This window comes from Clytia hemisphaerica, unplaced genomic scaffold (genome assembly GCF_902728285.1).
Source record: "Clytia hemisphaerica strain Z4C2 unplaced genomic scaffold, Clytia hemisphaerica genome assembly, whole genome shotgun sequence".
NCBI classification, from domain to species: Eukaryota; Metazoa; Cnidaria; class Hydrozoa; order Leptothecata; family Clytiidae; genus Clytia; species Clytia hemisphaerica.
The window spans coordinates 3900803-3921827 of record NW_027104101.1 but is presented as its reverse complement, the minus strand read 5'-3'; the positions used below and the strand labels follow the sequence as shown (position 1 = coordinate 3921827).

Sequence of the window (21025 nt, the reverse complement as noted above, 5' to 3'; positions counted from 1 at the left end):
AGTTACCCTCCAAACTCTTATTTTTTTGTGGGTCACCCGGTAGCAATTGGTTATTTTATTTTGTTCAAAGCTTTCAAATTTTACTTGATTCAGGTAACCATCATCCTTGGTGTTGCAAATATATAAATCCTATAGATGAAACCTTAATTTCCTAAAATATGACTAAACTGAAAAAGACCAGAACGCTGGGTGGTTAAAAGATGAGCCTTTGAATAGCGGCAGGATTCCAGAAAAGTTAGAAGAACCTTAGCACAGGAGCGAGAAGGACCCTCCTGGCGCTCCGGTAACTTCCGGAATTTTCCAGAGCAGCTAAAAAAACACTTTTTTTCTCTCCGGAAACTTCAGGAGCTCTTCCGGTGCTTTCGGAGCTAGTGATTCTTAACACAGCTCCGGAGTTCTGGTGCAGCAGATCAGTCCTGAGAGAGAATCTTATGCAAAACGGTGGTAAATCCGGTCAGCTCTCCTCCAAACACCAGTGCAGAAAAGATAGCTAACAAGAACAAGCGACTAGAGCATATAACTTAAATTGATAAAATAAAAAAACTGTCTGAGTGAATATATTTTCATCAGTCATTCTTTTTGCATAATTCAATTTATGAATTTTTTGGTTTGTTACATAAGAATTCTTTCAAAGAATTAATCATTATAACAGTGAACAGTTTTAGCCAAAACTACTTGTCTTTCAAAACCCACCTCCAACCCACCTTCACAAAAGCACCACAGACCTTGCCAAAGGCAAATGTTAGCTACATTAAGAAGTTTTTTTTAGAAGCCAAAACTCACAAACTCGTCAACTTTCTCAAAAAATTCACACATAAAGATCTCTAAGTATGAAAAAGAAGTGTTTCGTAAACATAAAACTTACTGTGTTTAAGAACTTTCAGCAGCATAAAGGTTTGTAAACAGGACTGTCATAAACAGCTCGTTCAGCTGTGTTGAGTTCTGATTTGCAGCTTTTTTGAAGTGAATGGTCAAATCGCTTCACTTTCGTTTTTCATAGTCACGTGTGAAAACAAAATATTGGCGCGAAAAAAAGGGCAGTGTAGTGGAAATTGGGCGTCGCTTTCCTAACATTCGAGCGATGGTTTCGAAACACGATAAGCAATGCACGGGTTTCGAATTAAATCTGGCGCGAGAGAAAAAATCAAGTAAATAAAAGATAAAAGGGGCGATAAGGGGAAATGCCTTATAAAGGTTGATAGATTTCCTTTCTTCTCTTTTGAAAGCCAGGTGTTCATTCAAAAGATGTTTTTCTATTTTAAATTCAATAAAAGAAATATGATTAAACGATTGACTTTTTATTTTAATGGTTTTTGTTTTCATAATGACCCATAAAGTCTGTCAAAATGGAAAAATGAGCTAAAATTGCTTGATACACGGCCAATTTTCGTTCTGTTTACTTGATATTTTTCGTGCAAATTTACATGGGATCAAAGCTAAAGCTAAGCAAAAATTTAATTCGAAACCCGTGCATTGTTCTACTAAGTTTTTGAACATTTCAGGGAGATCTGTGTCGGAAATAATTATCCAGTACTGCCGAAATGATAGGCTTATTCCATTATGAAAAGAGACTTTTAAAAATCAAGAAGTCATTCCGGCAAACACTTTCGTAATCTCTCGTTCCAACCACTTTGCAATTCTATTTGGGGAACTATCAAATCAAAAACGAACTAAGGTGTCATGTTACGGTACCCTAATTCTCAAAAAATACACTCGCCCAAAACAAGCTATTATACTTTTTTTGTACATCACAAAGCCAATGCATCGTGTAATTATCGAAAGCATCCAGCGAGGTCCTTTTTTTAAACATCTGTTTCCCAGACATAGCCTTCCTGGAAAATTTGATCTGTTGGCCAGAAGTTTCAAAAATCTTATTCCTAGAAATGAAGATCTGTTTCTCCTCAAAACCTAAATTTTTAATCTCAAAGTATCTTCCCTAGAAAATTTGATCTGTTTTCACAATTTTCAGAATTGAAATTTTGATATGTTCTGTTTCCCTCTCCTGAAATTTTTTATCTGTTTCCCTTGCTTTTTGTGATTGATATCTGTTTTCCCCCAGAAAGTTCAATCTGTTTCCAATGCAATATCATCTTTTTTGGAAACAGATATCTGTTTCCCAATTTATTATGTCATCTCCTAGAAATATCGATCTGTTTCTTTCTGATGACGTCATTAGCTGGAGCGGGGAAACAGATAGCTTTAAGGGGAAAAGGTCTTTCCTAGAAAATCGGATCTTTTTCCCCATTTTTCAAAAAACGTTCTCTCCTGGAAAAGGGAAACAGATATTTCGGGGAAATGGGCTCGTTGGCTGCTTCTGAATTATCCTCCACCCTTTTTCAAAAATCAAACTTGTGCTTGTGCTTGTAATTGTACGCGTTAAACTACATTGTTTTAGTCCGTCAGTGGATGTCGGCAGCCTTATATTATAGCTATAGCAACATTTGGAGATCTGGCACCAAAAGTAAAGGCTTCTTCCGCCGGCACGGTAAAGCTCTGAATGTCGAGAAATTTCCATAACAAGTCATGGATTTGCAGCGAGAGGTCTCGTGTTTAGTTTTGGACCATTTATCGAGAATAATTGTAATTTTTCAGGCTTATGCATAAGATCAGTTAATTCCGACTTGCGATGTCGGTACATCTCCGTTTATAATTTGGCTCCTTAAAGCTTCAACATCGTCGGTCAGCCATATGAATATTACAAATACTTAATCTCATTGAAAATTTGGTATGAAATTTCTTTGAACACAAATTCCATCTTTTAATTCATTCATTGATAAATAAAAACATCTCTGGATAAAATTCTATATGAAGTAAGCACTATGGAAGTTAATATTTTGAAAAAGCGCCGTAAAAATAATTGTCAAAAAAATCCATAATTCACCTACGTACTATTTTACAAAAGAATATGCTTCAAAAGAGATATTCGTCAATTAAATTCATGATATGAAAACGTAATCTTTTATACGGAAACACCCAAAGAACAGCAGACGTTTACTTCTAGTTTATCGGTTATAATTCAAAATTGATGGCGGCAAAGGCACAATGTTTGAGGGCGTTTCCAAAGATAAAATCTTTATACCAAGAAGGGATACCAGAAATTATTCAGTCAAGCTCGATAAAAAATATCCATGGTGTGAATGAAGTCAATTATACGTGATCGCAAGCTCGTTCCTTACTATAGACAGTACAGTCCTATCTAACTTATTATCTTATCGATTTAGTGTATTTTACGCTAAGAATCTGATTTCGATTCATTTTGCGAGATCTATTTTCGCAAAAAATGGCAAAAGTTCGCGAAAACGTCAAATTGAATCACGTAAAAATTTATCCGTTTAAAGTAGAAACGGGAAATGTTTGAGCCATAACTAATCCTGGAGGAAAATAGATCTATAGATTAATAGATCTACCAAAAACCCCCTAACTAATTCTCTAACTATTTCAAAAGTCGAGATGTCCAATGAATAAGTTTCTAACATTTCGCAAGAGATCAATAGAATATTGTCGTGAGAACTGTGTAAGAATAAATTTTAAGAAATTTTAAATCAATATCTCGTCACAGCAAACCATTTGCTTATTCCTTTAAAGGTTTTATTTTTACATAAATGTCCCCGTTTCATATCAGGCACAGATTTCATATCAGGACAGTGTTATTTAAAAACAAAACCTTTAAGTTCTTATTTCTGAAGATTCTGCAAGTCGAACGGCTTACACTTTTACGCTTAAGAAACATCAAAACATCACTAAAAAGGGTTAAATAAAAAAGCTATAAAAACTAAAAATAAATTCTCCTCTATCTTATAGTATTATAGTGTAATACTCATTGACTTTTATAAACGCTAGACTAAGCTATATCCGCCATTTTAACGAGAGTTTTTAGAAAAGTGGTACCCTAATCCTAATAGTAGCACTACACAATGTGGGTCAATCTATAAGTCTTTTGTTCTACATCGAGTAGTGGTACCATTAGGGTACCACTTTCAACAAAAAACTCTAATCAAAAATTGTGTTTCGCCGTGATGGAGAAACTGTTCCAGGGTTTCTAAAGGTCAGTGATAATACTCAATCAATCATTATCACCTAGTGTCTGTCACAGCCAGTCTTATGTAAGTCCTGTCAGCTAAAGTAGCTTTTAAAACGGCTATTGCTGTAATGCCAGTCAGTATAACCATAGCATAAAATGTTCCTGACCAACCAAATTGTGTTAAAATAACTGCTATAAAAGGTCCTTCAATTATCGAGCCAACACTTCCAAAGCCTACGAGATAAGAAAAGAAAAACAGGGATCAGAAAATTTATGATGCAATTTTGAACTGTTAAGATTTTAAGTCTGTACATATTACATTACATAACACCATAAGTTGCAAAACTTGTTATTATATTCATGATATTCATGACGTAATGTTTTCTACGGAAAGATCCCGGTTTTTGCCAGTAGTGGCACTTTTTATACACCTTTTGTCTAGTTTAAATTTGCCACTACTGGCTAAAACCGGGTCGTTTCCGTAGAAAACATTACGTCATGAATATCATGAATATGTTTGAAAATACAACAGTCTAATCAACAAAACTTGAATGCAGAGCGCGTGATTGCTTTGTTTATAGAGAGTTTAAATAATAGCGAAAAAATAAGCTAAGATTCTCTCAAGGGGTGAGACAAAGGAGAGTCTGTGTCGTATGAAAAGTATAGAAAAGCGCTCCAAACATAGATTACAAAACAATTGGCATTAAGTAACTTACCATTTATAACTCCAGAAACTGCTGACTGCGCGTTTTCACGTTTACCAATCTCAGAAGCCAGAGCACCGGACACCACACTGTCCGGACCACACTGGCAAGCACCAGCCAAAAAGAGGAAACCAAAGTTAAACCATAGACCCCATTTTGACGTCAATTGAAACAGACATAAAGAAAAAGCAGCGATAACCAGCGATACAAATACGCCAAGATAAGCACGCCCATGAAGAAATCTAAAATGTAAATGAAAAGATTAGGTGAGGCAGTTTATTTGACTCCATCTCGAACAGAGAAAGACCTGGTCTACATTTGTAAGGACTGTATGTAAAAACTAGAACATATTTTCGGTCCCCTGTGACTTTAAAATAGACTGCGTCTATTGTAGATTTAAATCAATCTGGTAAAGTGAAATGGGCTTTTCCAGAAATAGTCCGTTGGCCCCTGTTGAGAATATCGGATATCCAGGAGGTTAACGAATTTTACTACAAGGGAGCGGATATCCAGGGGGTAAAGTGTCTTTTTCGAGGTCATCAAACGAAACGGAACAGCTTCTAGGACAAACTAGATACAGCCAACGTTGTCTGATCCGGCGCTCTACTATTCGATACGGTTCATTATTTGATAGAATGGATAGCCACTGTCAACAAAAAACTCTTATAAAGGACACTCTACTTTTCGATGGAAATCTGATTTCCCGTTGAAAGGCACCAACTCACACAAATTAAATAAAAAAATCGTAAAACTTACTTATCTATTACTATACCAATCATAGCGGAACCGCACACACCACCAATTTCAAAAGCGGTGCTAAACATACCAGCTTTCACTTTACTTAAATTTAACTGAAAAGAAAATAATCATTTCAAAGTTGAAAAATCACTCTAGAGAGGAACTTTCAAACTGAGTATGAATAGACCTTTTCATAAATTACGTCAAGAACATCACTTGCCTCGTTTTGAAATTATTACCATTGTGATTAACTCCCAGCAGATTTTATTAATACTACTTTCTATTCATAAAAAAATCATTATCTTCTCAAGGGACATAATGACCATGGTAATTGTTTGAATACGAGGCAAGTGATGTTCGTGAGGTAATTTATGAAAAGGTCTATTTAAACTATATTGCTTACAAATTGCATCACATAGGAACAACAACCTTTTTGAGGATAACGGTGCTGAAATTCTTCAATGCTTTTTATCATATTATCCGGAAAAACATTCACTCTATGGTGAAGTTTCATCTTGGGCTAGATTAAGCGTAAACAGCAGGTCACCTTTCGGTAGGGCCCAAAATAAAACTTTTAACGCCCTAACCCAGTCAGTAACCGCCCTTAAAATTGGTCAAAAAAGAAGTACATACATTTTGGTTGAGGTACATTGGTAGCCACATGTATAAACAATACCTCACTAACTTCATACCAAAAGATGTCCAGCATAGCTCAGGCACCAGACTAAAATGCAAAAAATAAAGAAGCTTAAGAAACCTTACATCATAGTAACTAGTTTCATCGTCATATTTGAGAAAACGCCACACATAAAAGATTTTAAGGGTAGCAAAAGACTAAAAGCCAATTCATCTAGCTCGTCTATTGTACATTATGCACATCCTGCATTAAACCTGTAACACGCCCTATAATAAAACCTTCAAAACGCCTAACCCGAAACACGCCTGACTCACAACACGCTTAACACTTCATTTCTTTCAAATTCTTACAGACAGAGATACTACACCTCTGTCTCAGTGACCTTGTAAAGGGACGGTAAGGGGGTTTTAGTTTGACTTAATTTTGTCATTGTTACCCTTATTTAGAGTTAAAAAGACGTTTAAAAGGCTTAAAACTTACGGTAAACTCCAGGTTTCTACGAAGGTTAAATTTCTTGAGGGAGCTTCCTCCGATATACTATCTTTTGGAAGGATTGGTTCTAAAGAGAGAAATGAAGGTTTTTAGCTGAAATAACATGACGTACATGACATACATGCCTACCTCATCACAAAGACCTATCTTTTTCATTCTCCTCGCCTCCCATTTCACGTGAGCAGAAATTTTGCTTTTCACTCTTCTTCGTCAGCATAAATGCGCTGAAAGCCTCCCGGAAATATCTTTTTTTCACTTCGTTTTGATGAGACGAGGTTAGGAGTCAAAAAAAATTGTATATATTCACAGTTAATTTTCAAAGTTAGAAAGGCAGGCATCTACAAGACTGCCGGTAGAATAGGGGCACGAACCCGTCAGTGGATACCAGCTGCCTGAAGTCATTGGGAAACGAGATTTAAAAAATAAGGGAGTTATTCCAGGAGCAGTTTAAACTTACCCTCAGTTATTGAGATTTCACCGAATTCTTCAGGCGTTTTTATCGTATAGTGCACCAGAATCCCGACAAATATCTACAAAACAAAAAAAAGGATTGTGCATAGTTTGGACACAGGTTCTAGGTACACCTCTTCCCCTCCCAGCATTTAGGCGACACCTTGTTGCAAAATATTTTAGACCGCTACAAGATGTGAACACGAATTTGCATGAAAGTATCCTTATAGTTTTACTCTACTCTTTTATATACTAAAATTCCTTAATACTGTACTATAAAAAACTAGGTGATATCTGCGTCAGTACGCCCCCTTGTTGTGAGGCTAGAGTCGGGGACAATTGTCGCTTAACCTTTTTCTCGGGTCAGCTTGGGATAAATGGGATAAATCTGACATTGGCACTCACTGGGCTAAGAGGGGGTAGCTGCCATTGACTTTTAAGCCCGAAGGGCTAGAGGCAAAACTTTAACCCTTCTCAGACAAGAGAAATTGAAATCCAAAACGCGAATAGAACGCGCCATAATCACGACGTCGGATTGTATCTAGCGGTTCCTTTGTTTTGGAGGACTACATTTTTTGAAACCAGCGATAGATTTTAATTTCAATCCGGCGTCCTGGATGGGAAATAAGTGGTTTCATTTCCCATCCAGGAGTCTCACCTCTAGCTCTTGAAACTCAATGGTAGTTGCCAATGACAAACAATAGAATAATGACGAAAGAACTTACAACCCATATTGAAGGTAAAAGAAAAATCATTTTCAAATCTTTTGGATATATTCTTTGTATTTGAACCTAAAAGAAATAGATTGGTGATGAATGAATGAAAACTTAACCAAAAGAACCAACCAAATCATATATACTTCGAACTAATCACATGCAGTTGCGTCCCAACGAAAGATGTCATGGATCTTATGGGAATCATATAACAAGTGCATTGAATGAAAATGACACGGTTAAGTAAAAATCATCAGGAAGAGGCAGGGAGTGGGGTAATCAGGATTTCAGTGTTTACCGCTAAAGAGCCAACTCAGCTCACTATCCAATTTCGGTCGGTAAACGAGTGCAATTAGTGGATCAAGTGAAAAAATCCTACTACAGGCCCTTGGATTAGCAACTGTAGCTTTTATATTTAAGTTAGGGAAATGGCTAATCGATTGATTTCATTGCTTACCGCTAGTGATGTGCCGAGGATACCACCGGAGAAGGTGCACGTGCCCCACAACCCGAACATCGTTGTCTTCTGTGATGGGAGGTACCATCCTGATAGCGCTTTGATGCAATTTCCCCATAGTAAAGCCTTTGAAAAGAAAGAAAACTCGTCAGTTCAGTAAAATTATGTCAATTAGTTTGGCAATGTCAATGAACTATCTCTCTAACTATTAATGATCTAGAATTCATGTTTTGAATTTCGAGATTGTAGTAGGGGGGAATTTGTTCGTTTTTTTGAGGTACAGAAATCACCTATACTTGCAATATATCTCTAATCTTAATTTTTTTGAGAGCTTTCCAAAAATATACAAGAGGTCTTCGTTTTCTCAAGCTAAAATAAATGTTCATTAATTTTTGACCCTATAATTTTTGCCTGAGACGGTCATATTTCTCCGAAAATCACACCAAAGTGTCCGAAAAAAATTGGAACCTAAGTTATTTTGATTCCCCTACCCCTTAGCTTTCCAAAAAGTATAACAAGTGCTTTGACTAAAACAATCGAGCGATTTTACAAATTGCCCTCTACTAGAGAGTAACCAATAAAATTAGGGAATTCGTTGTAGTGGAAGGACTTTGTGAAGTTAACCAGTATTGCGTTTCCTAACCAGGTAGATATTCAATTGACATTGGTATAGGCTTTAATTCACATCTCTTATAAGCCACATGTCTTATAAGCAGTGGCAGACGACAAAATCAAATTTTCGAATCAAGCCTTACTTTGGGTAAAACGGGGGTAATACATGAGCATTAAAGTTATATATGACATAGTTTATGAAGGTGTTCACAAGCTAAAACCCAGTTTACAGGCTGAAATATTTACAGTTTGGACTTATAGATCCTACTTTGACAAGAAAAGACCAGGGCTGTAAGGTAAAATTATATTATCGATTTTAACAGACTCATGCTTGACAACGTGGATTTTCTTTTTAAAAAAACTAGAGCGTAGAGGTTCATTCGAAATAATAAATCCAAGAGTAATCTGGTATGAAATAGAAATAGAAATGAACTTCTAACCTGGAAAGCGCCATTCATGAACAATAGAACGCCATAAGTAATCGGTGAAGACCACCATCCAAAACTCATCTGATGAAAAAAGAAGAAAAAGCTTTAAGGCTAGATCGTCAGGTTAGTGATAGATGCTTTTTATTTGTAAGGTAGAAAAAAAACAAAACGGCAATCCAGAGGAAGGGTTGTGTAACGTCACGCTCATTTTTGACTGGATAACGCCAGGAAGGAAGTAGGAGCGCCGTGACCCATGCACCACCGCCCATAGAGGCGGTTCAATCGGGCATAGACTTTTTGGAGCTTTAAGGCTATAAGTCTCCAGGTTTATGATAGAGTCTTTCTTATTTGTAAGGTAGAAAAACTACTTGTTTGCTACGAAACAGATATGTGGCTACTTACAAATAAAGAGGAATGAAAGACAACTTTCGCACACACTTTACGCATCAAAGGTGATTTCTGACAGAAAGGCTATAATCCAAAACAATGTTTTAACCTCAGGATTGACAGCAATCCTCCAAGAATTATTTGTATAAATGCTTAGGAAGGTTCGAAATTTCTAACGAAGAGTAGTGTATCTTTATAAGGAAATAAGGTGTACTAAATGTAGATGTAGATTATATATATAAGGAATAAATTTTGAAACCCCAACACAGATCCACCACTGACAGGATATCAAGAGTTCTTACCACTGATCTTTATGATCCCTGGACCAAGGTATACCTACCATCTTTGATCGGAGTTATTTTGAAAGTGATATCCGCAAAAAAAACCATTGTAGTATTAAACTTTCGCCTAACTACAAAGGCGTTACAGCTACTATGGAAGCAAAGTAGATTTAGCGCTCTCGATGCGGATACCACTTTCAAAAAAACTCCGATCAAAATATTTTGCTTGGCTGGCATTGAGTAACTGCCTCCAGTGTCTAAATAAAGCTTATTGGTTCTTACCATGGAGATGCCGAGACCAATCATGGACGTTGTCAGTACCAATCGGCTACCGTATTTATCGCCCAAATTCCCCAGTAACATCTATGGAAAGAAAAAATGGCTTTCTGTGTATATTGATGACTTCATAGCATGCAAATTTTTATAATTTTCTTTGAAATTTTGCCATTCCAAAAGTTAAATTTAAAGAAAAAAACAACAAAGTTTTATTTTAAAATCTTTATTTTTATAATTTGTTTTAAATATCTCGAAATAATAATTAGAGCACAAAATCTTGACAAAATCAGAATAAATGATAATTAATGATAAACCGGTAGGCCAATATGCAACCAACAAGACCTATGAGGCCACGTCATTATCATTCGAAAACGAACGAAAAAAAATTCGGAGGCGATACTTTTTTCTTAGTTTCAATAAACATAATATAACCTTTGACTTTGAAGTTACGTAATGAAACTACCTAATGTCACCCCTGTCTCAGTGACCCAGTGGAACTTTCTTCCACATAAGGTTAAAAAACAAACTCACCGATACCAATGCATATGGTAGAAGGAAACACGAGTCAAGCCATCCAAGATCTGCTTTCGTCAAACCATTTAATGCTTCTAAATCAGACTTGATCTAGAGCGAGAGGAGATGAGACAATATAACAGACAATAGCGAAACTTAAAGGAAGTTGGCTGATCTAAGAAAATTTCGGAAATTACTCCGAAGCAGCAGCGTGGTGGGTTGACCAAAGTTGGGGTAAACTGGGGAGGTTGATCTTTCAAAAATAGGTATTTTGGCGCCCTTATATTGAGAAAAATATTTTTTTTAATTATGGAAGATTTTTCCTTTTTTGGGTAAAACACCTAATTTGGGTGAAAAATATCTGAAAGCAGGACGCCAAAATTAGAGGCCCAGAGGCGCCTTTGAGTGCTCTTTTCTTCCAACGTCATTCACGAATCACCTCCCTTGCCATCAACCTACTGAGCGATGGGTATGGTATTGTATTGCTACAGCCTTCCTTTCCCCGATAGTACAGACACGTTCAAAAATGGTGTACAATAAATATGTAGAACAAAAGCAAACTTTGTAAAATTTCTTACCACTCCGAGGGGTTTACGTAGCAGATACGCAGACGCGTACACAACCCACGTGACAGAGAAGATGAGGATTTGCTTATTTGTATTGATGTTGGTTGCCATGGTAACACGAAACGGCAGACGACGACATTGAACCAACCTTAGCAACCGTGACAATCCTGTAAAATGTGAAAACATTACACCATTATCTTAAAATTCATAATATTTACCACTTTTATCATATTCCTTTATATACTGCTTACTAAAGTGTATCCAGTTTTAAAATCCACTAGCCCGCCATGATGCTTTCGGTTTTACGTTTGAATTTCGAACGTTTGAATTTCAAAACATTTGAATCCCGTTATTGATACAGAAGCGAAAGCAAAATGGCGGATTATTTGGCTCTAAAATTATTCGCGGTTCTTTTTACTGTTTTCCAATTGCTGATAACTAGTTAAAACCTGGTAAATAGAATATGCTGATATATAATTTAAGGTTTTATTTTTACATAATAATGTTTCATATCAGACACGTATTTCATATCAGGACAGTGCCTGTCTATTATTATATTATGCTGATAATAATTCCCTTTTTCTGACCAATCTTGCTCCACATCCGTGACAATCCAATGGGAAAAAGCTTATGAATTAAAATTGATGAGGAAGCAAACGATATCACTCTTATTTAAAAACAAAACCGTTAACTTTTTGCTTTTGAGAGATGCTCATCAAAAATGAACCCCTGTTTTGTGACATTTTTGATACCATCCACTATTTTGCTCATAGAATGAGGCCATCATGCGGCTTACATGTCAAAATACATCCATGATTAGTTGAATAATTTATCTGCCTGTTTCAAAAAGCACGGAAAGGCCGAAAAGACCAGTATAGATTATCAGCTCCCCGTGCGTGTTCGAGTTCCTTCCTACATGTAAGTGTTCGAGATCACGAGCTAAAGAACTCTCGACTTAAGTAAAATTCCAATGAAGTATAGTGTCCTTCAGGGTCTCTCCCCCCGTGCCTAGAATGAGAATTTCCCATTCCCCCTACCTCCAAAAATTTCCCTATCAAGCATAAAAAGCTGTAATTTGATGAATTTAACGCTTATTGTTTTCCCTAAAGGCCGGTGTCCACTTTCGCGCGAAGCGCGCGAAACTTTTCATGTTATTTGTAACGTCATTGGTTGAATGAAAAAAGAAGCAATTCCATTGGTCAAAATTGACGTAACGGTTGAAAAAAGTTAAACTTCCTTCAACTTTTTTTTTGTTCGCGCGAAACTTTTTTATGACGTAATCTTTTCTTCAGGCAAAAACGGTTAAGAAAAACTTCTTTCGCGCGCTTCACACGAAAGTGGACACCGGCCTTAAGGTAGTTTTAATTCAAGAATAAATGGAAAGGATGGTGGTCTTTAAACCGTGATACTGCTGGTTGAAATAATTGAAAGACCAGCTTTTTTCAATTTTTAATTGATTTTGGCGAGTTCCCCACAATGCCCCTACAATCAAAATATTCTATCCCCCCCCCCCTTCTTCGTCTTTCCCCACCCTCGCTTCAAAAAAAGTTTTCTCTCTCTCCCCATTCGTCCTTTTTGGACTCAAAACCCACCCCCCTGAATCCAGGGGGACTTTTTTTAAGCTTCGATGAGACGAAAATCCTAAATTGAAAGAATTTTGAGCATTCTATGCAAGTGCACAAAGTAGTGCACTATTTGTTAAGCACACAATTTAGTTTAGTATTGGACTAGTGGTGCCAGGTTAGGGGCGAAATGAAGGTGGACGAGGTTAAAATAAGATGTTTCTTCGAACATATTTCCTTACCATGTTGAGTCTCATTTTGATCCGGCTCCTTTTTACACATCACTTTTTTTATAAAGGTAGAATTAGAATTAGAATGTCCAGTAAAGGGAAATGATTTGAGTAAAGTATGTAGAATCAAATTAGATTCTTCGCAGCGAGGTTAACTAAACTTGAAATTTTCCAGCAACCTGACTAAAAGATTCGAATAACAAGAGTTCGGGATAGCGAAAGTCACCTGTAACTTAAGAGAATTTTTAATCTTAAATGTTATTCCGTTTTTGTCCAGACACACTGAATTTCCACTAGCCTGCTATTTTCAGTTCGCCACGTTGGTTTTACTCTATTTAGTTATCCTCCCCTGGAAAATGTTTGTCTCCATTATCTTATCTTCAATTGTATTTTACAAAACAACCAAAAATATTCACCACTTGCGTATTAAAAAACTTGGAACATCAAAACAAAGTCACTATGAATTAACGAGAAAAGCGGTCAAAAAAAATTTTTTTTTATGTTATGGCTCTTTTAAAAGATTATTGCAACACGAGCGAAATTTTTATTTGTAAGAATTCAGTAAAAGTAATGTTTTTCAATGTAGGAATTCGATCTGTTAGGCCTCTTATGCAATGTTTGACCTGAACAGACACATTGTTGACGCAATATAAGTTTGTAAAAGTTGATGAAAGCTTTTATAAAAAACTGGTAAAGTTCTGTAAAGAAAATCATGAAAGATAAAGGTAACAAGAGCCGGTATATTAATCAAAAACACGCCAAATAAACATTTCTAGGGTATTACAGCATTTTAAATCTAAATGACTTAATAGACTAATCTTAGAGCAGAAGTTTATTGTATCTCTCACTTCGACATTGAGTTCGTTCATCAAAAAATATTAACATAAAACGTCTACCATTTGTGTGACAGAGAAGCAGACTAATCCGGACTGATTCGATTTAATGTTGCCATTGTTTTGGTTCACTCAATCACAAAGCCGTATTTACTGTTGATACAAACTTCAGAGGAAAACTTTCTTCAAAAATTATAAATTATGACAGATTCTCTTGCAGAGGCATGCATGAGATTACCAACATTTTATACAATAATTCTTGCAAAGACCAATGGGGACCCCCTACCGAACTTATCGAAAAGAAATTCATCGCCAGTGAAAAAAGACGCCGAAATTTTATTCATACTGAACTCTCATTTCCGCACTGACCCACTAAAATTCAATGCTGTAATCAAGAACATTTGATACCAATATGCATTTACATTGAACATTTTGATCCTTCCCACTGGACTAAAAGTCTGCACGGATATCGAGAAACAGTGGTCAAAAAAATTCTGAACACTAAGTGTATTCATAAAATACATCAGCCTCGATAAACTGATTCAAAAATCCCAGCAAAACTTTCAAATTTTTACAATGGTTCTGTTCCTTCGAGATTTTCAAAGAATTTCAAGAATTACTCAACTTACTCATTAAAAAAAATCTTCAATGTCTTGAAAAGAAAGGAGGATTCTAAAGATTAAAGACAATATTTGGCGATAAGACTGAGAAAAGTAGTTCCGATTGTAAGTAAGATTATTTTTTATCTGCTGATTCAAAATTCTCATACTTATCCAGTGTTTATGTTTAGGGCCTGAAAAAAGTCTTCATCAAGATCACGAATCACGAGTTTTTGACCACACAAATAGAGAGAGTCACATGGCAAAGCAAACAGAGATTCGTTTACTGTTCTTATAAAACATTTTTGGATCGGATTTGATTGACATGATATGAAAAATAGGTCCAACGTAAACAAGATAGAAGACGCGAGACTTTTTTTTAAGTGAAGTAAACAACATATATTACTACAATCAAGGTCATAATATTTGAGAAAAAAGGGAAATCCACCGGGAAGTTTTTGAACCACAATCGATTTGTAAGTGCTCTAAAGTAGGTTGGAAGTGTAGAGTTTTAACTCTGAGTTTTAACATGAGACTTAAGACTTAGGACCTTAGGATCTCAGGATCCAAAAGTTCAAAACTAGTCCAATAAGATTCAGAATATAGCCTGGAAGTCTGCCAACCCCTCCCAAATTGAAATATTCGATTAAATTAAAAAGATAGCCAAAAATCGACTTTCTCGCCAGAACTTTAAATCTTGAAAAACGTTAAAATAGCCAAAATTCTCAATATATTATGACCTTGATTGTAGATTTATACACTTCCACAAATCTTGTCTTACACAGTTTCTTATAGAAATAAAATATAAAAGAACAAGTCAAGAACAAATCAAGAACAACTCAAGAACTTAAAGCATTTTTATAAAGTTTATTTTTTTCCGTAGCATTTTAATCACTTTTTCATAAAACATGGTCTTTCAATTCCCAAAAGAGAATCAAAGTTTTCCTTAGAGAGACAAACGCATCAAAATAATTATGTGTCGTTATGGCGTTTCAAGTTGCAAGAAAGAAGCGAAAAACATCCTATGTATGAAAAATTGAATGTTGACACCAGAAATTTTCAACTTTTAACCTTAATGAAACCACCGATCCACAACGGGCCTCCAAAAGATTTTTATACCAATGTGAGGTCGAGACTCTCAAGTCTAATATATTTCAATTTTAGCACTTCTCAGAAAATTGTCAGAAAGATATTTTCAACTTAAATTTCAGTATCACTTTAGGCCTTTTGTTTAATTCTTCTTGTCTAATGTTTTTTTGTCACAACAGATTCAATACATGTATCCGTTAAGTATTTTCGCTTTTATTTTCAAATTTTCGACGAGTAAAAGTACAAAAGGATAAAGGTAAAGGACTTTTTAGAAATGAGATTATTAATCATTTTTTCAAAATCAGAGATTCTCATGGGGCGGCCGGCATGACAGTTGTCCTTTGCGTACATAGCTTGTTCCACGATTGTTTCCTTAAACAATGGGAAGACAATACTTCGCATAAACAACTTCGTTCTCCACCGTTTCATGCGTTGTTCATCCAGTATATATAATAAATTCATGGTCCAACAATGTAAATTTGGAACTGCAAAAATAGCTCAAAAAGTGAAGAATTCTTGATGAATATTATTGAGCCATTCCATTTTATATCCATACAAGGGATGGACAAACATTTCAAGGGGGTAAGCCGAAGAGAATTTCCAGGGGGTCTAAGGAAGGGTTTTTTCGTTTTTCCAGGGGGTATAAAAACGTTAAATATTTCCGAGGGCTTTTTTTCCAAATTTTGCTATTTTCCAAAGGGTATATACACATTTTCAAGAATTCGTTTTTGGTTTGAAAGGGTTCGTCCGACCCCCTCCCTAGATGGATATTAAATGAAACAACCCATTTGACTTCTTCTAAGCTTTCTTTTCAAAATAGTTATGCTTATCAAAACTCGAGTAGACATTGAAGATCTGTTACGACCAAAACGTAACAAATTTCTTAAGGGAAGAAACTTAACACTTACTAAAAGGGTTCATCTTCTTAATGAAAACCAAAAACGCTGACATAAGCATAATTCAATATCCTAATTAAGAACGTTCACAAAAATACAGCTCTTTAAATTCAATAAAATGGATCACAAACAGCTTCTGTTCTTGATTTGTCACGTGAAATGTAAGGTAAGTTTGAGTTATTCAAAAATACAACTACTTCATTTCAACTTTAAAGCATGAGAGCACATCATTGAATAAATCTACACAACTTTCTGCAAAACAAGCAATCATCTTTCAGTCTAAGGCTATAATTACTAAAGAAGTTTAATGCAGTTAAAGCTAATTGTCTTCAAGATAGCATAGATTATGATTATGATTTGCTAATGTTTTAATTTCGTAACGAGTGACTTCATTTACTTAGTAATTAGAGACAATCTATGCACTGACTCCATGAGGCTCTTAGCTGATCCGAATAATATTTCGTCAATTCGTTTCGATGCACTTTAACGTCATAGCAGGTCATAGTGTTTGAAAGGGAAATATTGAGTTGTAAAGAGGACTCTCAAACAGATTGAACTCCTTTGATACACACTGAAACAAACGTTGATGCCAGTGTCGGTTTTAATTGGTTGGAAAATATTAGAAAGAGACAGCAAAAGTTTTTTTTGGCTAATGAAAACAATTTCAAACGTATAAGGTAGATAACTTTGTATTTTCAATGAACGAAGGTACTTGTTTGTACTTGTTTCAAAGGTTTAGTTGAAAAATTCAACACTGATAACAATGTTGCAGCGTTTTCACATCAATGCTTTGCTTCATTGAACAGAGGACGTTGCAAATTTAAACTCCTTTCCCTTGTTTTTTTTTTTTTGTTTATTAGAATAATTCCATAAGAACTGTGAAGCTTAGAAACGCCAAAAAGTAGGAACAACTTGAGAACAATGCTGGGTATGGACGAGCGAAGTTTTACAGGTCAAACTGGAAACAACCAGGAATAAAGTCTTGAACACCACATGTTTACCCTAAAGTAAGAACACGTTTTTTTTTTATTAGAACTCCTAAAATTTGGCTGAGCCTGGAGGTGCTTATTTTGTTAGCAATTTTCAGCCTAAAATGTTCTTAAATCCGTTCTTAATTTTTCAGACTACTTTAAATCGACAATACCATGCAAAATAAAGAGGTATTGGTAAAATTTGGACAATATTTGACTCTCGATTTTATAAAATCCATCCCTAAGTTCGGTTAAAGCTGCTTGAAAAGAGGAAAAAATTGTAGTTTCTTGTAATTTTTTTCCAAACTGAGGCTGGGCATGTTCTTACAATGTTCTTAGTTTTTCGACGAATTTCAGCCTCAATGTTCTTATAAATTGGGTTCTAATAAAAAAAAAAAACGTGAATATGATAAGAACAATTTGAGGCTCAAAGTGCCAATAAGAGAAGAACAGTCGTTGCTCAACAAAGATTTTTTGGTTCTTATAAAAAAAACGGAACAGGTCAGCACCATATTATTCAATGGGAACCAAACAAAACGAACACCCATCGATACGCTCAGAAGAGATACATACAGAATTGGTAACACTGATGTCGGATAGATTCGTTTGGTGAAGAAGATGGTTGGCCGGCTACGGTAAATAGTAAAAACAAAAAATGAATATCCAGCTCTTCCCTAGTAAGGTGTAGCTTTAGTTTGTAAGTTTGAAACAGTGAGAAGATATTATAAATATTTATAAAATGTAAAATATAGTAACATCAGGAAGAAAGAGTCAAACTAAAGATAGTGTTAACTTAACAACCAGAAAATTCTTGATATTGCAAATACATACTCGTTTCTGATAAACTCATATTAATGCTTTTTGGCACTTCCATTTTGTAGTGGCAAAATGTGAATGAAACCGTGAGAATTAGTGAAAAATTATTAAGGAACTAATTTACTGAGTAGGTGCGAAAGAATTATTGAACCTCTTTTAGTAAGTGCCATGGAAACTATTGTTTGTCCGAGGCAAATGAAACCCTTTTATAACAAAATAATATAGGTATGATGATACAGTTTTTTTATAAAAACAAACTATATAAGAACATAAGGCTTCGATGCCCCAAATGTTAAGAACATTTTAAGGCTTAAAGCTCAAAAAGTTAAGAACATCCTAAGGTTTCAAAAATTTTGGATGTTCTTATAAAAAAAACGTGTAGGCTAATCTTTATTTAGATTTTAAGTTTCGAGATTGAGCCACATCAACTTTCGTAATTATGTAACAACCCTTTTTATTCAACATCATTTTAAGATTTGAAAGTCTTTTAATTAATCTAAACTTATCTATAAAACTGCTACTTGTTTCTGCTCTGAAAGCAGTCAAAATAAGAAGTCAGTTGCAATAGATTTTTTCTTAATTTTGAACATTTATATAAATATCGATAGGTCGATTTTTAACGTTTTTGAGCACTTTTAGATTCAAGTAACTTTTTTATTTAATTGAGCATAACTTTTGATCTAATGAATCGAATTTAATAAATGATTCATCAAAATTTAAGTTTATCTTTCTTCTTTCCAATGAAATGGGAACGGTTTTTTAAACATTTTTAGATTTCGAGAAAATTAATCTTAAAGAGAAAAACTTTTTTGTGGCGCACCCGGTATGTTAGCTATTGAAATGAGTTTTGAATTGTGATTTCGAATGTGATGAGCGTAAAATAATTTGATAAATTCTTACTAATATACTAATGGTCTTTAGAATGGAGTTTTTTGGCACCTAGAATGGAGGTTTTGTTGAAAGAAGCTCACTGACTAAAGAGAAGTCAAAAATAGAAACTATTGACATTTTCTCAATGGCTGATAAATATAGTAGCTGATTGTAATGAAAATTTTAATTTTTATGATTTTTTAAGATGCAAAGTTAAAATTGAAAATTCAGAAATTTAATAAAACCGATTATTTACATATTGACGCCATTATAATCAATATTTAAAGAATTTTTTTTCCAAAAAAGCCTATGAAATTTAGCTATGGAGTATGATGTGAAAACTTTCAGACGAATGCTCAAGTCAATTCAAAGTAGTACGAGTTTAAAGTACATAGTTTTCCCCTCATCTTTTACACTGAAATAGGTAAGTTTTGCCGTTTCTGTTGACTCTGCAAAGATTTATTGATTTCTTGATGATTTTCTTCGTCAAACTAGCCAACTTGGATGGTACGAAGAGATTTCAGTGATAATTTTAAGAGTTCATAGCTATATTTTTCATTCAAAAGATTGGAAGATTGAAATATTTGGTTTTCCTGTTAGCTGTTGAGTGTAGAAAGTTAACCCAATCTTTAGGACTTATTTTCAATAATAAAGGTGCTTGAGCTAGATGATTGAGATTTTTGGTTGATTTTTGTGGTCGATTTTTTAGTGAAACGCAAATAATTAACCAAATATATATATCATATGCCACAAAAAACATATTCTATGATAAAAAAGAATCATCAAATGAAACAAAAATTATCATATTAAAACAAATCTACAGGTCAGAATCCTCGTTTAATTGACGACCTCCGTTCTTTTATCAGTGATTTAGAGAATTAAAACATAAAATTTCATCTAACAAAATAAAAAATAAAATACCTTTTCTGGAACCAGGGAGAATCTCAATTTTTTATTCTTTCCAGGAAACAAGAAGATGAAGAAGGATATTTTTACTCTTTATTTTTTGTCTCTTTTGTCTAAAAAGAAGTAAATAATTTGTGATAGAACATGTTTATTAGACAGATCAACCTAGCTAGTTACTAGCAAATTCCTAGAAAACTTACCATAATCTTACAAATGGATTTCCAGGCTTCAAGATTGTAATAAATATTGGTTCGCCTGCAAATAACGGTATTATACAACCAAATTCAAAAGGACCCTACACCTTCCTAGTGAATGAGTCTATAATTTCTCCATAGCGTCAGCCCCCCCTGCTGGTTTGGGGGGTTACACCCTAAATTTTTCCCAAAAGAGGAGGGGGCTGGAAGTACACCACTTTTTTGGGGCGACCTATGTACTTGGGGGGAGCTAAAATCTCATCACTTAACGTGGGGGCTAAAATAATTCAGCTTAATAGTTGGCTTCAATTACTCAAATTGAAGCTCATGAATCTGAAAAATTTTTGCCTGCGGCCCAATATTTTTGTAGAAAGTGTGCAAAATTATTTATCTTAAACTTAGAACTGAACGCAATTTACATTGGAATAACCTTTTTTTACTGGATCAATTTTTTGAAAGTGTCTAGGGTCAAAAGTCCTGGGGGCTAACGAAAAATTCATAAATCTTTGGGGGGACTTAAAATTCAGGGGGGGCCTAGTTTTTGCCTGGGACCTAAACCCAGGCTGACGCTATGTTCTCTCAGTTATTACACCACATTAAAAGTTGTGCTTATTAAAGAATGAAGGGAATATCATTTATGCCAATGCATTGGTTGTAAAATACCTTATCAGTAGAAAATTTGTCAGTAAAAAGTTACCAAAAAATCGATTTAGAAAATCGATTTATTACAGACAAATATTTTAACAGCAAATCTTTTGTCGACCAATATTATTCTACTTAACCA

The 21025-nt window shown here is 34.9% G+C and overlaps 1 protein-coding gene across 2 annotated transcripts; it reads right to left on the bottom strand.

Annotated features, from left to right (window-relative positions):
* Positions 1-3716: 3716 nt before the first annotated feature.
* Positions 3717-20156, bottom strand: LOC136813136 (uncharacterized). 2 transcript variants are annotated; one of them, XM_067069667.1, is made up of 13 exons: positions 20063-20156; positions 11288-11442; positions 10728-10820; positions 10203-10283; positions 9265-9333; positions 8213-8338; positions 7768-7833; positions 7050-7122; positions 6581-6659; positions 6097-6187; positions 5482-5576; positions 4738-4967; positions 3717-4255 (listed from the first exon to the last, which is right to left on the bottom strand). In XM_067069667.1, the coding sequence occupies exons 2-13, from the start codon at positions 11384-11386 to the stop codon at positions 4074-4076; spliced, it is 1284 nt and encodes a 427-aa protein (XP_066925768.1). In that variant the 5' UTR covers positions 11387-11442; positions 20063-20156; the 3' UTR covers positions 3717-4073. The 2 variants fall into 2 exon arrangements, with proteins under 2 accessions (XP_066925768.1, XP_066925766.1); XM_067069665.1 differs by lacking the exon at positions 20063-20156 and adding an exon at positions 13080-13163.
* Positions 20157-21025: the final 869 nt, after the last annotated feature.

Excerpts from the sequence above, each read along its gene's own strand:
- LOC136813136 (XM_067069665.1), bottom strand. The coding sequence starts at position 13,119 with ATGTGTAAAAAGGAGCCGGATCAAAATGAGACTCAACATG. Across the intron at positions 10,284-10,727 it reads TACCATATGCATTGGTATCG|ATGTTACTGGGGAATTTGGG; the intron begins GTGAGTTTGTTT and ends TTCTTTCCATAG. Across the intron at positions 4,256-4,737 it reads AGTTTCTGGAGTTATAAATG|GCTTTGGAAGTGTTGGCTCG; the intron begins GTAAGTTACTTA and ends CTTATCTCGTAG.